Here is a 20,774-nt window from a genome sequence, read left to right on the forward strand (position 1 = left end):
ACCAGCTCTGAAACCAGATTGCATAGCGGAGGAGGTACAGTGGGATTCAAAATGGTCGGTAATCTGTTTGTTGACTTGGCTTTCGAAGACCTTAGAAAGGCAGGGTAGGATAGATATAGGTCTGTAGCAGTTTGGGTCTAGAGTGTCTCCCCCTTTGAAGAGGGGGATGACCGCAGCTGCTTTCCAATCTTTGGGAATCTCAGACGACACAAAAAAGAGGTTGAACAGGCTAGTAATAGGGGTGGTAACAATTTTGGCAGATAATTATAGAAAGAAAGGGTCCAGATTGTCTAGCCCAGCTGATTTGTAGGGGTCCAGATGTTGCAAATCCAGCTGAATGGATTTGGGAGAAGGAGAAATGGGGAAGGCTTGAGCGAGTTGCTGGGGGGGTGCAGTGCTGTTGACCGGGGTAGGGGTAGCCAGGTGGAAAGCATGGCCAGCCGTAGAAAAATGCTTATTGAAATTCTCAATTATAGTGGATTTATCGGTGGTGACAGTGTTTTCTATCCTCAGTGCAGTGGGCAGCTGGGAAGATGTATTTTTATTCTCCATGGACTTTACAGTTTCCCAAAACTTTTTTGAGTTTGTGTTGCAGGAAGCAAATTTCTGTTTGAAAAAGCTAGCCTTGGCTTTTCTAACTGCCTGTGTATATTGGTTTCTAGCTTCCCTGAAAAGTTGCATTTCACAGGGGCTGTTCGACGCTAATGCAGAACACCATAGGATCTTTTTCTGTTGGTTAAGGTTCTAAATTTCTTGAATGGGGCATGGTTATTTAAGATGGTGAGGAAGGTTTTTTTTTTAACAGGCATCCTCTACTGATGGGATGAGATCAATATCCTTCCAGGATACCCCGGCCAGGTCGATTAGAAAGGCCTGCTCGCTGAAGTGTTTAGGGTTTACCTATGAGGGTTACCGTGTTTACGGCTTTGGGGTGGTACCTGGTAGGTTCATTGATCATTTGTATGAGATTGAGGGCATCAAGCTTAGATCGTAGGCTGGCTGGGGTGTTAAGCATGTTCCAGTTTAGGTCGCCTAGCAGCACGAGCTCTGAAGATAGATGGGGGGACAATCAGTTCACATATGGTGTCCAGAGCACAGCTGGGGGCAGAGGGTGGTCTATAGCAGGCGGCAACGGGGAGAGACTTGTTTTTAGAGAGGTGGATTTTTAAAAGTAGAAGTTCAAATTGTTTGGGTACAGACCTGGATAGTAGGACAAAACTCTGCAGGCTCTCTCTACAGTAGATTGCAACACCGCCCCCTTTGACCGTTCTATCTTGTCTGAAAATGTTGTTGTTAGGAATGAAGATTTCAGAATTTTTGGTGGTCTTCCTAAGCCATGATTCAGACACAGCTAGGACATCCGGGTTGACAGAGTGTGCTAAAGCAGTGAATAGAACAAACTTAGGGAGGAGGCTTCTAATGTTAACATGAATGAAACCAAGGCTTTTACGGTTACAGAAGTCATCAAAAGAGAGCGCTACACACAGAGCCACCACTATGGTCAGCCCTCCACCCTCCTCCACCCACATCCCCAACCACACAGACCCACAGCTATGGTGGGTTGCAGATATATGGTAATAACAGGCTACTAACACCCTCAATATCTCAAATTCCCTCCAAATCATGACCGGGATGCTGACCATTTCATTACCAGTAGGTTAACTACTTCATGTGCTTAAAAATGAGAGGGGCTCAATATCAGTTTCATCAGGTCTTATCATGTCACAGTCAAAACGTGTGTTGAAAAGAAGATAGTTTCGGTCAAAAGTGTCAGGGAGTTTGCAGGGGAGCGTGTGCTGGTTGCTTTTGTGTGTTTTTAAAGGAGATTGTGCCTCACCTCGACGCCATGGCCCCTCTATTCTTCTGTCTGTCTGCCTGTCTGCCTGTCTGTCTGTCTGTCTGGGGGTCGATGGGGATGAGCTATCTGTGTGCTGATCGATTGCAAATGAGAGCCATTCAGAGAAATGAGCTGTCTGTCCACGGAGTGAGAGAGAGAGCGAGAGAGAGAGAGGGAGGGAGAGAGAGAGAGAGAGAGAGAGAGAGAGAGAGAGAGAGAGAGAGAGAGAGAGAGAGAGAGAGAGAGAGAGAGAGAGAGAGAGAGAGAGAGAGAGAGAGAGAGGGGGAGAGAGGGAAGGAAGGAAAATCAATGTGCTGTTCTCTCAATATATGTCACAGCCAGACCAATTCTAAGCTGCAGAATGGAAGGTTGTGTGCATTTGCAAATATGATTCTCAGATAGCAGGTGGCAGGTAGCCAAGTGGTTAGAGCGTTGGACTAGTAACCGAAAGGTTGCTGGTTTGAATACCCGAGCTGACAAGGTGAATAATCTGTCAATATGGTTCAAATCCATACTTTATCACATCCAGCTGTGATTGGAAGTCCCATAGTGTGGTGCACAATTGGCTGAGCAACAACTGGATTTGGCCGGGGTAGGCTGTCATTGTAAATAATAAATTTGTTCTTAACTGACTTGCCTAGTTAAATGAAGGTTAAGTAAAAAATAAAATAAAAAGTCTGACCCTGTAAAACAACACATTTCACTGTTGTTATTTTGTTGTTCTTATTTTTTAAGATGCCAATTTGGTCAGGATGTGACTCTACGTAAAACACAAGAGTTGTGAATTCTGGAAATTAAGTAAGCTAATGAAAAAATAAATTATCACAATTTGTTTGTGCCTGGTTGTTCGAAGATACTATCTTTACTTTTACACTAACCCATAAATGGTGTGCAATTATTGTAACCATAAGAACAATTGGAGCATGGAGATGTCCTCATAGCAAATTGGGAAGGGGGGGGACCTCGTATAACCATGGCAACAGGAACAGGATCAATCATCTTAAATATGCCTAGCTATCTATGGCTCTGTCTGAGCTAACTAACCCTTGATATATTTGACTTTGATGCCGTGTAAAATGAGTGAGAATACACTATTTCACCATCTATTTGGCCAACAAGACTGACCCTCTCAAAATGTTCAAGGCAAGAGGGTTGCTAACTTGACATCTCTACTAATGTTGTGTAACATTTTCCCCCTTGCTTTTTGAAGTTATACAGATTGGAAAGTGTATGAAATGATGAGCTTTAATTTTATTTTAAATATTAGTTTTTTTGGTCAAATAACATCATTTTGAATTCCTAGTCCCGCTTGGTTCTCCATGTTCACAAGCGCACCGCAATTGAAGGCAGGACTGACCAAACAAACAGTTTTGTAGGCCTACAGCTAATTTCTTCGCCAACATTTCTTCTGAATGTAGATCATATAAGAACAAGAGCTTGTAATTCAGTAATCTTATGTGCAATTTAAATACGGCCATATTTAGCATGCACTCTTTGGGGAGAGTTGCTGCGTTCAAAATAATTGGGAATTCAGAACTGGGAAATTGGAAATCCCCAGACTTCAGTGCTTGTAAAAGAACTGCGAAGTCGGAAAAAAATGAGCTCCTACTGGGAAAAATTTATCTGAATAGTCATCCAACTCGGAATTCCAAATCTTTCTAGAGCTCCGTTTTTCCGACGTGAATATCACTGAAGTCATGATTTAACCTCGTATTATTCGAGTCCACAGTTGTTCTGAACGCCGCAAATGTAGTGTAAACTTGAGCATGCTGTCAGTGGTTGTTACATAACGGAAACTTTGGCCAGGGGGCTGAACTGGAGTAACATAACACGGGTCAAATGAGGAGTCGCGGTGCCCCGTGAATACAGGCTACATCAGACTCAAGACATGTCTTCCCAAGACTACGACTGCATAGTGATAGGAGCCGGGGTTCAGGGCTCTTTCACTGCCTATAACCTTGCGAAAAATAACAAGAAAACACTTCTACTCGAACAGGTTTGTAATTTATAAAGCGATTTGGCAACAGTTACAACCAACAACATCATTTATATGGTGTCAACTCCAATGCAACGACTTGTTGGTAGTCTACATTTGAGTAATTTAAGCAGACGTTTTTATCCAAAGTGATTTACAGTAGTGAGTACATACATTGTCGTGATGGTGACTCGTGGGAATCAATATGTCTACCAACTGAGCCTACACCGCATAATTGCACGATCGATTATTTATTTAGAAGTGATAACGTTTTTCTTTGTATTTTCATATTTGGACTGGCCTAGGTATAGTTTCAGTATGTTTCAAACTTCCATGCGGCAATTTCGAAATGTTATGTCTAAGCAGTTTTTCTCTTGTTATGGCAATCACTGACACGTCACTAAATCAGACCATGTCAGCTAACATTTTTTAGATTGGTAAATTAGTCTAGTCAGCTTTCTAAACTTGTAGTATTTTTATTTATTTTTACCTTTATTTAACTAGGCAAGTCAGTTCAGAACAAATTCTTATTTACAATGAAGGCCTACTGGGGAACAGTTGGTTAACTGCCTTGTTCAGGGGCAGAACGACAGATTTGAACTTTATCAGCTCCAGGATTCGATCCAGCAACCGTCAATGCTCTAACTACTAGGCTACCTGCCACCCCTTAGTAATATAGTAATCATGTTAGAATTACTGACAGCCCCCCTGGCTGTCAGTGATTCCCCTGACCTCCAGGGGGCCCGCATTGATTTTCTTAGTCACTCACTCAGAAATCATATGAACATGGCAAAATGTGTAGAATTGCAGAAAATTTGCTGTGAAACTGCAAAAGTTTCTCTCCACCCCATGGCAAAATGTGTAGAATTGCATGATTTATAAAACTGCTAAATCTTCTCTCCACCCCATGGTATAATGTGTAAAATTGTGCAAACTTGCTTTAAAACAGCAACGTTTTCTTTTTGCTCCATGACAAAGTTTGGCTTAGGGCCCCAAAAGGCTAGGGAAAAAGGTCCTGTGAATATGACAATGGCAACTCCAACTCTGTTTCTGAATGCCTTGTTCCTCAGTTTGTCCTGCCACACTCTCGTGGCAGCTCTCATGGCCAGACACGCATCATCCGCAAGGCCTATGATGAGGACTACTACACCCACATGATGGAGGAGTGCTATCAGCTCTGGTCTCAGCTGGAGAAAGAGGCCAACGTCAAGCTGTACAGGTGAGGACCTTAAGAAAAAGTACACGGTCTGTCTCAATAGGGGGAAGCAGCGTTAGAAGAACATTGTGAAAGCTTTATACCAGAACACTGAGATTTGTCACATTCAATCTGTTTCACCAGTGTTCAAGCAGCAACTCAATCTGTGTGAGCTATAGATGGATGACTTTCTCATTACCTCGCACGTCACCGAATCACCCCAGACAGCTCCCTGCCTGCCTTTGAATGTGGAACAAGGATTTTTCATCTCAACAAACCCCAATTCTCATTCCCAGAGCGAGGAGGGTTTGTTCTTGTAAATACTACAGCAGAATCAAAGTTAGAGCCAGACAGTCAGAGCCTTCAACCTCTGCCTCCCCACCTAAAGCTTCCCTGAACCATTGTCTTAGTTTGAAACCCATTTTGGTTGTCAGTATCAGTCAGCTGCATAACAAATTTGTCATTATACTGTTAGATGACTGATGGATCAATCACCAGTCGTCTACCGCACCAATGTTATGTTCCCAAGGCAAGCACACAATAGCTATAGATCTCCCTCCCTCGGAGCAGCCATCCACGGCAGATGACTGATCGGTCCCCACACTAAGGCCACCTGTGCCCTTGGGCTGGCTAAAACTACAGCACAATGAGAAATGTTGAAGCTATGGCTGCGTGAATCTTTCTGAGCAATTTGTATTTGTATTTCTCAGCCCTGAGGATAGACTTTGAGATGGGTTGGACGATAACCAAATGCCCTTTGACCACAGGCCATTCTGCATAGTGGCCACACATACATTGCAACCAGCAAACCAGTCTCACTCAGTCATCACACAGCGTGACATGGGTGGCATGGAAGCATGCATCATGTTTAGGACCTTACATGCACTCACGCTTCGCTCTCTCCTTCATTCTCACACACATGTGGACACACACACAGTCACACACACAGTCACACACACTCCTAAAATTCTCTGATGAACGGGTAAGGCCGTTAGCAGGTGCTGGCTGATGCATCATGTGGGTTGACAGATGTTGGAGCAGCCTTTAGAAAGCACTGTTCTCATAGGGCAGGCCAGCCATCCATCAACCAGACTGCTGCATTAGGGCCCCCTGTTTTTCATAACCTTTCACTCTGAGATCTTATAACTTACCACAGGCTAGGATTTTACAACATTAAATATGCTCAGTGTACTCAGTTTTACAAACTGTTGTTTCATCAGATTGCCTTCCTTAGATTAGATTGTAAGAGGCCATCTGTGATTTACAGTATACTTACAGGTAAGCTGTTGATTGATTGTGTGGTTCAAACCACTTGCAAATGTGACGACTGGGTTTTCACCAGGGTCTTCTATGTATCACACACAGAAGGTTGGTTGGCACCTGAATTGGGGAGGACGGTAATGGCTGGAGCAGAATTGTTAGAATGGTTTCAAATGCCATTCTATTCGCTCCGTTCCAGCCATTATTATGAGCCATCCTCCCCTTAGCAGCCTCCGGTGGTATCACAAGACTGTGTTAGTCTGCTGAGCTAAAACCCTTAGCTCGGGGGGCCAACACATGTCTTCAGGTCTCAGACATGGTTATTCATCATGTGAGCATGGTTCTCTGAACCCCAATGATTTTAGTTTAGCGATCAATTCCGTATCACGGAAGATCCACATTATAGTGCAATTATAATTTAAAGGTAATTTCCAGTTGAGCCAAGTATACCGTGAATTCAGTCTCCGGAAACGCGGAAACTTGATTCTACATTTTAATTGTGCTATTGTGCGGCTCTTCTGTGATACGGATTGAATCTAGGCCTTAGTTTATCTTAGTTTATTTATTTCCACAAATGAAAACAGGACATTCACTACATGATGATTAGGACCTCCTCTCCCAGACGTACAGGTCTGCTAGTGATGGGTCCAGAGCAGGGGGACTACCAGGTGTTCAAGTCCACCCTGGAGAGGAACAAGGTTCCCATAGTGATCCTGCCGAGGGAGGAGTTCAGCCAACACATCCCCCATGTTAACCTTTCCCAGGGAAACGCAGCCCTGGTGGACACCACTGCCGGAGTGCTGTACGCTGACCGCACACTCAAAACTGTACAGGTAAGATGCTGTACACTGACCACACACTCAAAACTGTACAGGTAAGATGCTGTACAGTGACTACACACTCAAAACTGTACAGGTAAGATGCTGTACGCTGACCACACACTCAAAACTGTACAGGTAAGATGCTGTACGCTGACCACACACTCAAAACTGTACAGGTCAGATGCTGTACACTGACCACACACTCAAAACTGTACAGGTAAGATGCTGTACGCTGACCACACACTCAAAACTGTACAGGTAAGATGCTGTACGCTGACCGCACACTCAAAACTGTACAGGTAAGATGCTGTACGCTGACCGCACACTCAAAACTGTACAGGTAAGATGCTGTACGCTGACCGCACACTCAAAACTGTAAAGGTAAGCTGCTGTACACTGACCGCACACTCAAAACTGTACGGGTAAAATGCTGTACACTGACCGCACACTCAAAACTGTACAGGTAAGATGCTGTACGCTGACCATACACTCAAAACTGTACAGGTAAGATGCTGTACACTGACCACACACTCAAAACTGTACAGGTAAGATGCTGTACGCTGACCGCACACTCAAAACTGTACAGGTAAGATGCTGTACGCTGACCGCACACTCAAAACTGTACAGGTAAGATGCTGTACGCTGACCGCACACTCAAAACTGTACGGGTAAGATGCTGTACACTGACCGCACACTCAAAACTGTACAGGTAAGATGCTGTACGCTGACCGCACACTCAAAACTGTACAGGTAAGATGCTGTACGCTGACCGCACACTCAAAACTGTACAGGTAAGATGCTGTACACTGACCACACACTCAAAACTGTACGGGTAAGATGATGTACACTGACTGCACACTCAAAACTGTACAGGTAAGATGATGTACACTGACTGCACACTCAAAACTGTACGGGTAAGATGATGTACACTGACTGCACACTCAAAACTGTACGGGTAAGATGATGTACACTGACCACACACTCAACTGTACGGGTAAGATGCTGTAAGCTGACCGCACACACAAAACTGTACAGGTAAAAGTGGCAAACAGTTTGGTATGTATTGCTTACAAATCTGTAAAAGGCATTCTGCATTATGTTTGCATCCTAGAGGAGGTCATTATTACCAGATGCAGTTCATTGATTGGCCTGGATTGGATTGTACCTTTAACCCACATTGTCTCAGTGCCTCTTCTAGGGTGTGATAAGACCTCCATAAAGTACTGCTCTCCCTTTCCTTTAGTGCTGCCCTGTTTGTCCTTTACATTACCCCAATGAGTGTCTGACTCTGTAATGATCATTCATTAGTGTTTATCAGCAGCTAGGTAATTGTGTTTTGACCACTAATTAGGAAATACATGATGGCTTGTACACACAATTTGGGAATACTGTATTGGCGTCAGGGAGACAGATAGACCAAGAAAATATGAACTGAACAATGACAAATAGCTCTCATACCACATTTAATTCATATGCCTCGGTACACATACTACAATCACAAAATGAGTATTTATTTTACAACGACAACTACCGACATAGGAACTTTTTATAGCATTGAATTGAGTTTATTCAGACATTGGCAGGGAGAAACAAAGCATGGGAGAGGAACAGCCTGAAAACACCAACTGAAATGCTTCATTATTTTACTGCTACCTCGGAACAATTATCCTGTCTTGTATTGATTGAACAGATTTTTCCTCTCTGTTGTTCAGATCAAGCATAAAGCATACATTACAACTTGTCTATAGTCGTGATAATAGATGTTTCTACAGCCGCCAAGATTACCACCATGTATTCTCATTCTGTCTGTCTAGTTTCATAACCTCCTATCAACATTCTGTCTCACAATCTGCCAGCGTCGATCGTGATTCATTGATGTTTTGTGAAGGGGTGGGGTGTCTGTGTCTTTGAGAGTTTGCACATGTGCATAACCATGAGTGTTTTTCCACGAAACGGGCAGTGGTGATTTTAGCATGTAAATCTTGGTGGGGCAAACTCAATGTTTTTTTGTTGTTGATGCATGCCAGCAAAGCCACTACGCAACACATAAATCGCACTATAACGGTGAAAAACGGTACCCACAAACTGTTAGGGCCTACATAAAGCTGTCCCAACAGCAGAGTTTTCTTTTCAGCACCATGGAGTGAATCCTTACCACCACTACACCTGGCTATCAGTGGGGCCTTGTCTGGCAGCGAAATAGTTCATTCAGAAATATTTAGTGCTTTTTTTTAAACATAGCTGATATGGCTGACTTGCTTAAACAAATGTGGTTACTACAGACCATTGAGATGTGGAAACTATGGCATAAGGGAACAATGAGCGCACAAGAGGCAATAAAATCATTTCGATGAAGACATTAGTGAGCTAGCTAGGACAGACGTAGTCAATATAACTGTTCAGCAATTTCAAAATGTACAGCGACAGAATTCATAACATGGGTCGTTCTTACAATATTAACCCTGTACACCAAGTCAAAACCATAGGATAAATAAGGGGGCATATAAGCAGACAATGAAAGCTCTTACAATATTCGATGATTACATTTTTCTAAAACAGGCTATAGGATACATGTGCACCACCAAGTTATGAGGGGGAAAGGGACCAAATTATTAGGGTTCGGCACATGGGCTACTTATTACAGCTTATTACAACTTACCAGCTACTACTACTTGGTGATTCCAAACTTCTTCCATGTAAGAATGATAATATATAATAATAATAATATAATAATATATGCCATTTAGCAGACGCTTTTATCCAAAGCGACTTACAGTCATGTGTGCATACATTCTACGTATGGGTGGTCCCGGGAATCGAACCCACTACCCTGGCGTTACAAGCGCCATGCTCTACCAACTGAGCTACAGAATGATGGAGGCCTCTGTGATTTTGGGGACCTTTAATGCTACAGACATTTTTGGTATCTTCCCCAGATCTGTGCCTCGACACAATCCTGACTTGGAGCTCTATAGACAATTCATCACAATCAGCAGATAGGTTGTATCTCTCAGGCTCACATAGGCATCCGGGTCTCTTACCTGCACTCTAATCTACTAGATAATAAGACTGCTTTATTACGGTTTCAGCTGCCCTGCCCCTTGGTTGTCTGTCTTATACCTGCATAGACATCCACATTCCACTGTTAAACTTGAATTAACCCTCAACGGAGGAGAAGTTCACCTCAGGATTTGTTGTGACTGGGATGCTTATATGGACTGTAAACTTCACTTGCATTGTGTTAGGTTTATTTACATGTTACCTGCTTGATACTATTCCACTTCAGTTACTAAGGTTCCTCTGTGTCAGTTTGTTCTCATTCATTTTGAACACACCTTACACTAACTGGAACCGTTCTCCATCTCCATCACCAGGGACAGTTCCAGAAACTGGGGGGCGTGATCAAGGACGGACAGAAGGTGATTGACATCACACCGGGCTCTGTGGTAACCGTGACGACAGTCAGTGGGGTGTACAGAGCTAAACGCTTGGTGATCACAGCTGGACCCTGGGCCAACACCCTGCTGTCCCACACAGGCCTTCAGCTACCACTGCAGGTAGGCTACTCACTGTAGAACCAGCCAACTCACTACCTCTAACATGAGCTCACACTCCAAAGCACTCCAGTGGAATCCAGTCCACTACTGTCACACCAGGCATACTATGATATGCTCCATATCTTTGATATTGTCAAAGCGCAGTGTCATAAATGTTATACACTCAAACACAAATAGACAATACGGCAGTTGCAATTGAGCTTTATGGGGCATGTATTTGACAACACAAGATTTAAGAAAGGATTTAAAGCATAAAGGATTTAAAGCTCTATTCCAAAGTTCAGCACGCAACCATAAAACCCATACCCCATCACATCATTAATGTTAGTAGATAAGGGCAACATTTTGTCCAACCCCAGGTCAAAAAACAAGTCCAATCTCCCCCAATATAGGCCTCCCTCCCCCAGACTATAAGCAGGGAGTGATGACCCGTCATAGCTCTGGTTGGTTCAAGGCAAACCAAGAGGGAGAGTCTGCAGCCCAGTGCTGGCGGAACACTCGGTCTGCTATGAGGAATAAACTAAACAAACCCATTCATAGACTATCTTTTACACAGGGCGGTAGGGAGGGAGCCAGCCAAGCAATCTCACAATATATCACCCACCCAAAAGAAAAGGTGATGAAAAAATACTGGGCGTTATTTAAGTTGAGAATTGGAGTTTGTATTGGAATTGCATTATTCAGGATAGCGAGAGGGGCCCGTGGAAGCCATGCCTGAGTGAGCACATAGAGAAAGTATGAGGTATGAGCTTGCCTTAAATACTGCTCTCTCTCTCTCTTTCTCTCTCTCCACCTACTGAATTTTGATGGTCCCCAGAATGAGACGGCTGCCTGTTAGTTTATTAAACTAAAGCTAGTGAACATTGTGTCCTTATTACCACGTACTGGGAAGATGTGATTTGTCTGAGTGTGTATGCATTTCATTAAATCCCCATTCTCACTGCCGCTACACCACCGCTACCTTTGTAATTGCAGTTGGATTCGATACAACGATGGTAATGGGTAACATAAAATCAAATCTTATTTGTCACAAGCGCCAAATACAGACCTTTACAGTGAAATAAGAAATAAAAGTGGAGGAATTCAAATAGTCTGGGTAGCTATTTGATTAGATGTTATGGCTTGGGGGTAGAAGCTGTTTAGAAGCCTCTTGGACCTAGACTTGGTGCTCCGGTACCTCTTGCCATGCGGTAGCAGAGAGAACAGTCTATGACTAGGGTGGCTGGAGTCTCTGAGTCTTTTTTTGTCTTTGAGGGAGGTAGGAGGGGGAGGGGAACATTTTCCCAAGTGCAAGGATCTTCTTTAATCAAATCCCTAATTAAACTAAGAATCATTTTACGGAGGCCTATACCTGGGCCCTGGGTCCTTGCACTGTGCTGATGACTGTCTATCTGTCTGTTGCTTCCCTGATTAATTAGGTGATAAAGATTAACGTGTGCTACTGGAGTGAGAAGATCCCTGGCTCCTACAATGTCCAGCACCGCTTCCCCTGCTTCATCCAGCTGGAATCAGAGGAGGCAAAGCATCACATCTACGGCCTCCCATCCAATGAATACCCAGGCCTGATGAAGGTTTGGGCTTTTAAATACCATAATGTTCCACGCAAGATTCAGTGATGCATTTGCTTTGTTCTCAAGCAAGGTTACTAACCACACACGCATAGTCCACCAAACCACCTTTATTACACTGTTTCCTAGTCTTATTATGTTGAATTTAAATAGAAATACATTCAACTTTTGCTGAGCTCAGAAGTAGGGCAGCAACACTGTCAGCCCCCAAAGTTCTCCAACACTTCCGGATACATAATCACAGGGGAATCTTGTCTGTGTTGCGCTTCCATTTTCTATTCCATCTCTATTTTGAGCATGATGGCAAGCCAGCAGGAGTTGGGAGAGTAATAGCAGCACATGCATGCAAAGGAGAGGGACAGATGGCTGTGCCACATCACATTATTCACTCTGTGGTGTAGTCAACAGTGCTTTGTAACCCATGCACTGTAGATAGAATGCTAATGCTCGGTCAGGCTAAACCATTTTTATTTACCTATCAAAAGAAAATGCTGCCACACTTTTGATTACCTTTCAAATCAAAATGTGGACACTTCATAGAACATTGCATTTACATGACATAGGCCTTATACTGTTCTACTTAGGGTCGATGTTCCTGGTAAGGGCACTCCGACTCTAATTACGTTCAATACAGTTAGTTTGCATAAAGGTCAGTTGATGAGGTTTTTCTTCTCTTTTTGAAGATTTGCTACCACACGGGCCCTGAGACGGACCCTGATGAGAGGGACAGACAGACGGACAGGGGGGACATAGACATCTTACAGCGTTACATCACCCGCTGCTTCCCTGGCCTGGTGCCCATCCCTGCTGTGGTGGAGAGCTGCATGTACACAGTGAGTATTACCCGTTTCAGAGCTGCATGGGGCTCCCGAGTGGTGCAGTGGTCTAAGGCACTGCATCTCAGTGCTAGAGGTGTTACTACAGACCCTGGTTTGATTCCAGGCTGAATCACAACCAGCTGTGATTGGGAGTCCCATAGGGTGGTGCACAATTGGCCCAGTGTCGTCTGGTTTAACCGGGGTAGGTGGTCATTGTAAATAATAATTTGTTCTTAACTGACTTGCCTAGTTACATAAAGGTTCAATTAAAAAAATATGTACACAATGTTAACATCTCTGCTGCTTTACTGTATCCCAGTAATGGCCATAATACAGTAATGGCCCACAATAGCAATTTACTCTGAACAATTAGAATACCATAATCTTTTCAGTTGGGCTTCATTGTTTATAATCTAAAAATCTTTGATCTTCCTACCAAGGCAAGGTACAGAATAGAAATGGGATGAGGGTGGTTCTGGAGTTGAAAATGCAGAGCGAGAACCATTGCGCTGTTTGCCATACCAATCACATCACATGCTCCACGGCTGCATTACCTTTGGGATTCAAACACTAATGGAAAACATCACAGACACTGAATATGATTGGAAACCACATGTCATTCCTGCCCCTTAGTCAGAGTAGCCTACTGCATGGAGAATGGGACACAGTAGGGGAGAGTGGGGTAAGTTGAGCCATTTTTACATTCAGGATCACTCCGTCAACATATATTTCAGGATGTTCTATATCCCAGGAAATAATCAGAATTCATGTAAACATTACAGTTTTGAAAACATAGCTTGTCCGGGGTAAGTTGAGCTGCCTACAAATTTCTGAACTCAATAAAATATTACCACTACCATTTAAAACCATGTCTACCTTTTTCCCCCAAACACAATCACTTGTTTGTCTTTTAACCATTTTAAGCATATTTTAACACAGACTTAACATCTAACAAACACTTTGTACTTTTTAAAACACTTTTAACATAGGCCAGGCCCTGTAGTTACCTCATATCCCAGCGATAAGGTCTTGCATTATGCCAGGGAAGAAAACAATTTGTTTAACTTGCCATTGGCTCAACAATTGCCCCAAGGCAAACGTTTTGACTATATTATCCCACATAGCTACAAGGATGCACTATCTTGCTAGGTTTAGGACCTCATATTGAAGCTTATAGAGACCCCAACTGATGTATAGAACCATCTTTATTATCTACTTTCGTTTAGATACAAGAATGAACCTTCTAACAATACATACATCTTTATTTTGTATTTTCCCCCCCAATTTCGTGGTATCCAATTGGTAGTAGTTACAGTTTTGTCTCATCGCTGCATCTCCCGTACGGACTCGGGAGAGGCGAAGGTCGAGAGCCATGCGTCCTCCGAAACACAACCCAACTAAGCAGCACTGCTTCTTGACACAATCCCCACTTAACCCGGAAGCCAGCAGCACCAATGTGTTGGAGGAAACGCCGTACACCTGGCGGCCGTGTCAGCGTGCACTGTGCCCGGCCCGACACAGGAGTCGCTAGTGCGCGATGAGACAAGGATATCCCTGTATATAAAATCGAGCACACTGACATGCAATCTCCATAGACAAACATTGACAGTAAAATTGCTTTACTGAAGAGCTCAGCAACTTTCAACATGGCACCGTCATAGGATGCCACCTTTCCAACAAGTCAGTTCATCACATTTCTGCCCTGCTAGAGCTCCCCCGTTCAACTGCTGTTATTGTGAAGTGGAAATGTCTAGGAGCAAAAACGGCTCAGGCGCGAAGTGGTAGGCCACACAAGCTCAGAGAATGAATGGGACCGCCGAGTACTGAAGCGCGTAGCACATAAAAACCATCTGTCCTCAGTTGCAACACTCACTATTGAGTTTCAAACTGCCTCTGGAAGCAACGTCAGCACAAGAACTGTTTGTCGGGAGCCGCACATAAGATCACCATGCGCAATGCCAAGCATCAGCTGGAGTGGTGTAAGGCTCATCGCCATTGGACTCTGGAGCAATGGAAACGTGTTGTCTAGAGTGACGAATCACGCTTCACCATCTGGCAGTCCGACGGACGAATATGGATTTGGCTGTAAAGTTTGGTGGAGGAGGAATAATGGTCTGGGGCTGTTTTTCATGTTTCGTGCTAGGCTCCTTAGTGCCTGCGAAGGGTAATCTTAACTCTACAGCATACAATGACATTCTAGACGATTTTGTGCTTCCAACTTTATGACAACAGTTTGGGGAATGCCCTTTCTTTTTCAGCATGACAAATCCCCCTTGTACAAAGTGAGGCCCATACAAAAATGGCTTGACAAGATTGGTGTGGAAAAACTTGACTGGCCTGAACAGAGCTCTGACCTCAACCCCATCGAACACCTTTGGGATGAATTGGAAAGCCCAAGTGGAATGTCCAACATCAGTGCCAGACCTCACTAATGCTCTTGTGGAAGCAAGTCCCGCAGCAATATTCAAACATCTAGTGGAAAGCCTTCCCAGAAGAGTGGAGGCTGTTAGAGCAGCGAAGGGGGGACCCTCTCTATATTAATGGAATGAGATGTTCGATGAGCAGGTGTCAAGATAATTTTGGTCATGTTTTGTAACTTGCTTCCCACTTTTTCCATGTGGTTTCTTCCTTCACAGACTACATGAAATTATATTTGGTCAAATGATACATTTTGTGTATGGTTTCCTAGAAACCAGGGTGGCTCAATTTACCCCTTTGGTTCAAATCACCCCACTGTCCACTACTGGATATCATCTCCAATCCCCAAACAGATGGTAGTCGGGGTCCAAAATGGACAGGATTTATTCTTCTCAGATGAGTTTCTTGAACCAAGCTGCTAGTTCCCTCAGTTGTTTTCTCTCTCTTTCCCTCCCATTCTCTCTCGCTCCCTCCATCAATATCTTATTGACACATTTTCCCCTGAATTGCCTCCCCATCTCTTGTTCTCTCTCTCAATTCACCATATCTTTCTGTTGCAGGTCACGCCAGACGACCATTTTGTCCTGGACCACCATCCCACTCATAGTAACATCGTCATCGGAGCAGGCTTTTCAGGTGTGTACCTGTTGAACATGAGTATTGTCCTCTGTGGCCCAAAAAGCCTTTGTGGCCAAACATAACATGTCGCACAGCCCCACATCATACCCCAACATGACAGCATCCATAGTGTCACTCACAACATACAGTAAAATAGTGGATGTGTGTGGATGAGCACAAGCCCAAAGAGTTTGGCTTTAAAATGTGTTTTTTTTCACCACTGAGACCCGGCACACACTCAAGTCCAGAGTGGTGCTGAACATCACAGAGCCCTCTGTATCTACTTCAGATCTATGTACTGTAGCTGTATCTTAGAGTGAGATCTTACACAGGGAAAAGTCAGGCAACTTTTAATTAGACAGTCTTTCAAGCCGGCTGTGAAGGGTGAAAAGTTGAGCTATGAGTCCAGACCCGTTTTTATTCCCTAATTAGATGCTCTCAGGGCCCAGGGGCCCTCTTTGTCTGCTCTCACTCTCTCTCTGTCTCTCTCTGTCTGTGTGGTGCGGGTGAGGCAGTGTGGGGGGCTTCTCCTCCCTGGCCCAAAGGGCCAACGGCTGGGGTCTCCTGGCTCCTGTTCCATCTGCTCTGATAGCCGCCTCCTACAGTAATTATATGTATAATTCATTTTCACTTGTAATAGCTTTTAAAGGACCTGGCTGGCACACAGTGCAGTTGGCTGGTGAGAGAGAGAGAGCTGCAGGGATAACAAGGAGGATTAACTCCAAGGGTTAGAGAAAGCCATTTGACGAGCTACATAATCAATACAAGGGAAAGTATGAATTGAAGAAGTGTTTTGCTTCTGAACCCATTGGTCCCTTGGTGGTGGAATCTGAGGTGTATGACATTTTGATTTTCAAGTCCCTTTTCTATGGAAAATTAACCATAATAGGATGACTGTTCATCACGGTCTATTAACCTGTTCTGCTTGCATTTACCATATTATCAGTGTTTTAACCATGTGCTCTAGTAAAGACTGTGCATCACTATGCTGTGTTCAATCAGTGCACAGGGCTAATCACAATGCTACAAAAAACTTGCAGCTCCTCTTTCTCCTCTCCTCTGTTTGAGTTATCAAACGCCATGGGAACAAGTGCTTTAAAGTAAGTCCTGGGGGTTGCCATGGTTACAAAGGCACCCAGCTGGTTTGGGCCTGCCATTGAGAGCCCATCGCCTCTTCCTACAAAAAACGCATGCAGCGAACTGCCAGAGTGACCTACAGTTCGTTCGCTATAGCCCCGGATGTAAATTGCTGAAGCTTTTATGACTTCAAAGCCCGTCTGGATCCATGGGAGCTCTGAGAAGTTTATCAGGCAGAGACAAAACTCACGCAAGGCATTCTTAAGCCTGGTAGACATTCAGAGTTTTCCTTCCCCTCAGACCCATAGCAACAAGAATCCACCTCTGCTGAGTACAGCGTCAGTTTCCTCATCTCACCCCTAGGCTGACAGCTCACGGCAGGCTCATCGCTGAAAGGAGGGACACATCTCCTTAATGTATCTCTGGCTTGAGCCCACTTAAATGAATAGAAGCCCTGTGACGGTCAGAGCAAGAAGCTCCTGTCCTCTTTGATGTGCTCTGTCATGCAGGGCTCAAACAGGCTGCCTGACTCAGACAATGGGCCAGAAACACACAGGCTATTAATACTGGCCCATTGTGGTGTTCCACAAGGTGCAGGTTATATATTTCAGCATATTATAGACTCTAGGCCAACCTGAAATGACACCCGTTGCCCTATTTAGTACACGATTCCCCCCTTTATAGAGCCTATATAAAGCCTTTATAGAGCCTATATAAAGCCGATAGGGTGCTCTTGAGATGCAGCCTCTGAGTTTGAGGACCTACCTGCCTCACTTACTGTGATTTGTTCTCCCCCCAGGTCACGGATTCAAGTTTGGCCCAATCGTTGGCAAGTTGCTGTGTGAACTGAGCCAGGGAGAAGTGCCCTCCTATGACCTCTCCCCCTTCAGAATCAGACGCTTCCAAGCCCACTCCAAGTCAGCACTGTAGGATCGGGGCCGCTGGCTTTAACAACCATTTCAACCACTGGTTTTCATACCAGTGTGTCTGAAGCCTAAACAAACAATGGCCGTTCGTAAATAAATACTTACTTTTCCAGCTAATTGAGAAAAGTGATGTCGGGAGGAGAGCCTTGAAATGAGAAGAGGAAACAAATCAATGATTCACTAAAGCTGATTCCTCAGCTGCTGTGTTTGTGCACATAATGCACATAATAAATGAGCAAACAAAAAATAGTTTAAAATAACTAAACAAATATATCTAACCATATCATGAAAGCAAAGTCTAAGAGGAAGGCCATAATGGAACGGCCAGCTGATAGAGAATCTAAAGGTCAACTATAACATTGTTGTACAACTGTAAACGCGTTCATCTGTGACAAATGGTATTAAACTTGGAAAAAAATGGTCCCCTTATTGGCCCATATGATTTTATGCATCACTACCTCTCCCCTTCTCACTCCCCCGAGTGAGGCCTTTTTCAAGTGAAGCACATAGTTAAAAAGACATCAGCCGTGGAGCCATTTGTCTTTGCGCAGCCAGCTGTGTGTGCAGTGTGTGTGCAGTGTGCAGCCTTTAGTGGCGTGTGCCTCTGCCTGTACCGTTTTCCCCATGTAAACATTTGAATCCCTAATCAGCCAGCCTGTTACAATGGTTGCCAACCACAGCCATCAGCGGGAATGAGAAAATGACACCGCGAGACGCAGAGAGATCAGCGCACCACTCAGTCCCTCAGCTCTTAAGTGACTTTGAATTGATAGAGAATTAGGAGAACATTAAACATGAAAACTCAAATATTCACCCAGCAATATTCAGGAGGAAAGGACACACTGGAAAATCTACTTTTGAACATGAATGCATACCCTTTTAATAAGCAGAGTAACTTTTGAAAGTAGTGCCCTTTTTCTTCCTCTCAATGGCCAGTTAGCCAGCTTTATGGTTCTGGGTCCATGTGCCCTTTTTATACAATTTACTTTGCCACAAATACAAGTTCATGTAATTTGGTTGAACTATCCCTTTAAGCACTTGATAGTGAAAGGATAATGCTGGTCTGTCAGATGGGGCAATTAGACTTTACCCTCAGTTAATCAGACATGGGCCGTATTATAGTAGAGGCATAAAACCTGAGCTGACAGGGAAGGAGGGCTGGTGGTGGGATGAACGTAACCTGAAGGGAGACATGCCACCACGAGGAACCATAAACTCACCCTTGTTGCTGCCGATGTGACATGGAGAAACAGGAAGAAATGTAGATCAGAGAATGATAGGAAACGGACAATGATAGCAACGTTTTCCACATCACCACACAACTAGAAGGCGGTAACACAGACAGATACGCAAGACCTGTTTTCATTTTTTCTCCTCTCAGCAGGGTTATTTGTCCTGTCTGCTAGGTAGGTTCAGAGGGCAAGAGTGGGGCTCTTATCAGATAGAACACCTGCCATGAATTTGAAAATATGTGCTTAAGGGGCTTAAGGTTCTCTGATTTGCATATTCAAATATATTTCTACCACTGCTTCGACACTAATAGAACAGTGGCTCTTCTTTTTCTCTAATCAGAGCTTTTTGTCAGCTTCCATGGAAGATTAAACAACTAACATAACACAGATCCACTCAGTGTTTTTCCTCAAAATGTTCTGTTTCCTCTCCGTCTGCCCTGAGTCTCCTCTGTTCCCTCTCCGTCTGCCCTGAGTCTCCTCTGTTCCCTCTCCATCTGCCCCTAGTCTCCTCTGTTCCCTCTCCCCTAGTCTCCTCTGTTCCCTCTCCGTCTGCCCCTAGTCTCCTCTGTTCCCTCTCCATCTGCCCCTAGTCTCCTCTGTTCCCTCTCCATCTGCCCCTAGTCTCCTCTGTTCCCTCTCCATCTGCCCCTAGTCTCCTCTGTTCCCTCTCCGTCTGCCCCTAGTCTCCTCTGTTCCCTCTCCATCTGCCCCTAGTCTCCTCTGTTCCCTCTCCATCCCCCTAGTCTCCTCTGTTCCCTCTCCATCTGCCCCTAGTCTCCTCTGTTCCCCGTCTCCCCTAGTCTCCTCTGTTCCCTCTCCATCTGCCCCTAGTCTCCTCTGTTCCCTCTCCCCTAGTCTCCTCTGTTCCCTCTCCATCTGCCCCTAGTCTCCTCTGTTCCCTCTCCCCTAGTCTCCTCTGTTCCCTCTCCATCTGCCCCTAGTCTCCTCTGTTCCCTCTCCCCTAGTCTCCTCTGTTCCCTCTCCCCTAGTCTCCTCTGTTCCCTCTCCGTCTGCCCCTAGTCTCCTCTGTTCCCTCTCCATCTGCCCCTAGTCTCCTCTGTTCCCTCTCCATCTGCCCCTAGTCTCCTCTGTTCCCTCTCCATCTGCCCCTAGTCTCCTCTGTTCCCTCTCCGTCTGCCCCTAGTCTCCTCTGTTCCCTCTCCATCTGCCCCTAGTCTCCTCTGTTCCCTCTCCGTCTGCCCCTAGTCTCCTCTGTTCCCTCTCCATCTGCCCCTAGTCTCCTCTGTTCCCTCTCCCCTAGTCTCCTCTGTTCCCTCTCCATCTGCCCCTAGTCTCCTCTGTTCCCTCTCCCCTAGTCTCCTCTGTTCCCTCTCCCCTAGTCTCCTCTGTTCCCTCTCCATCTGCCCCTAGTCTCCTCTGTTCCCTCTCCCCTAGTCTCCTCTGTTCCCTCTCCCCTAGTCTCCTCTGTTCCCTCTCCCCTAGTCTCCTCTGTTCCCTCTCCCCTAGTCTCC

The 20,774-nt window shown here is 44.7% G+C and overlaps 1 protein-coding gene across 1 annotated transcript; it reads left to right on the forward strand.

The window, feature by feature from the left end:
• The first annotated feature begins 3,638 nt into the window (after positions 1–3,638).
• On the forward strand, positions 3,639–19,687 carry pipox (pipecolic acid oxidase). Its single transcript, XM_046316095.1, has 8 exons — positions 3,639–3,833; positions 4,883–5,031; positions 6,890–7,100; positions 10,463–10,645; positions 12,064–12,216; positions 12,897–13,046; positions 16,010–16,085; positions 17,944–19,687. Exons 1-8 carry the CDS (start codon positions 3,726–3,728, stop codon positions 18,072–18,074), a joined length of 1,161 nt encoding a protein of 386 aa, XP_046172051.1. The 5' UTR covers positions 3,639–3,725; the 3' UTR covers positions 18,075–19,687.
• The last annotated feature ends 1,087 nt before the right edge of the window (positions 19,688–20,774 follow it).

The sequence above is a fragment of the Oncorhynchus gorbuscha genome, linkage group LG19 (assembly GCF_021184085.1).
Source record: "Oncorhynchus gorbuscha isolate QuinsamMale2020 ecotype Even-year linkage group LG19, OgorEven_v1.0, whole genome shotgun sequence".
Lineage (NCBI taxonomy): Eukaryota > Metazoa > Chordata > Actinopteri > Salmoniformes > Salmonidae > Oncorhynchus > Oncorhynchus gorbuscha.

Coding starts and splice junctions, on each gene's coding strand:
- pipox (XM_046316095.1), top strand. CDS start 3,726: ATGTCTTCCCAAGACTACGACTGCATAGTGATAGGAGCCGGGGTTCAG. Junction 5,032..6,889: donor GCCAACGTCAAGCTGTACAG/GTGAGGACCTTA, acceptor CTCCTCTCCCAG/ACGTACAGGTCTGCTAGTGA. Junction 12,217..12,896: donor AATACCCAGGCCTGATGAAG/GTTTGGGCTTTT, acceptor CTCTTTTTGAAG/ATTTGCTACCACACGGGCCC.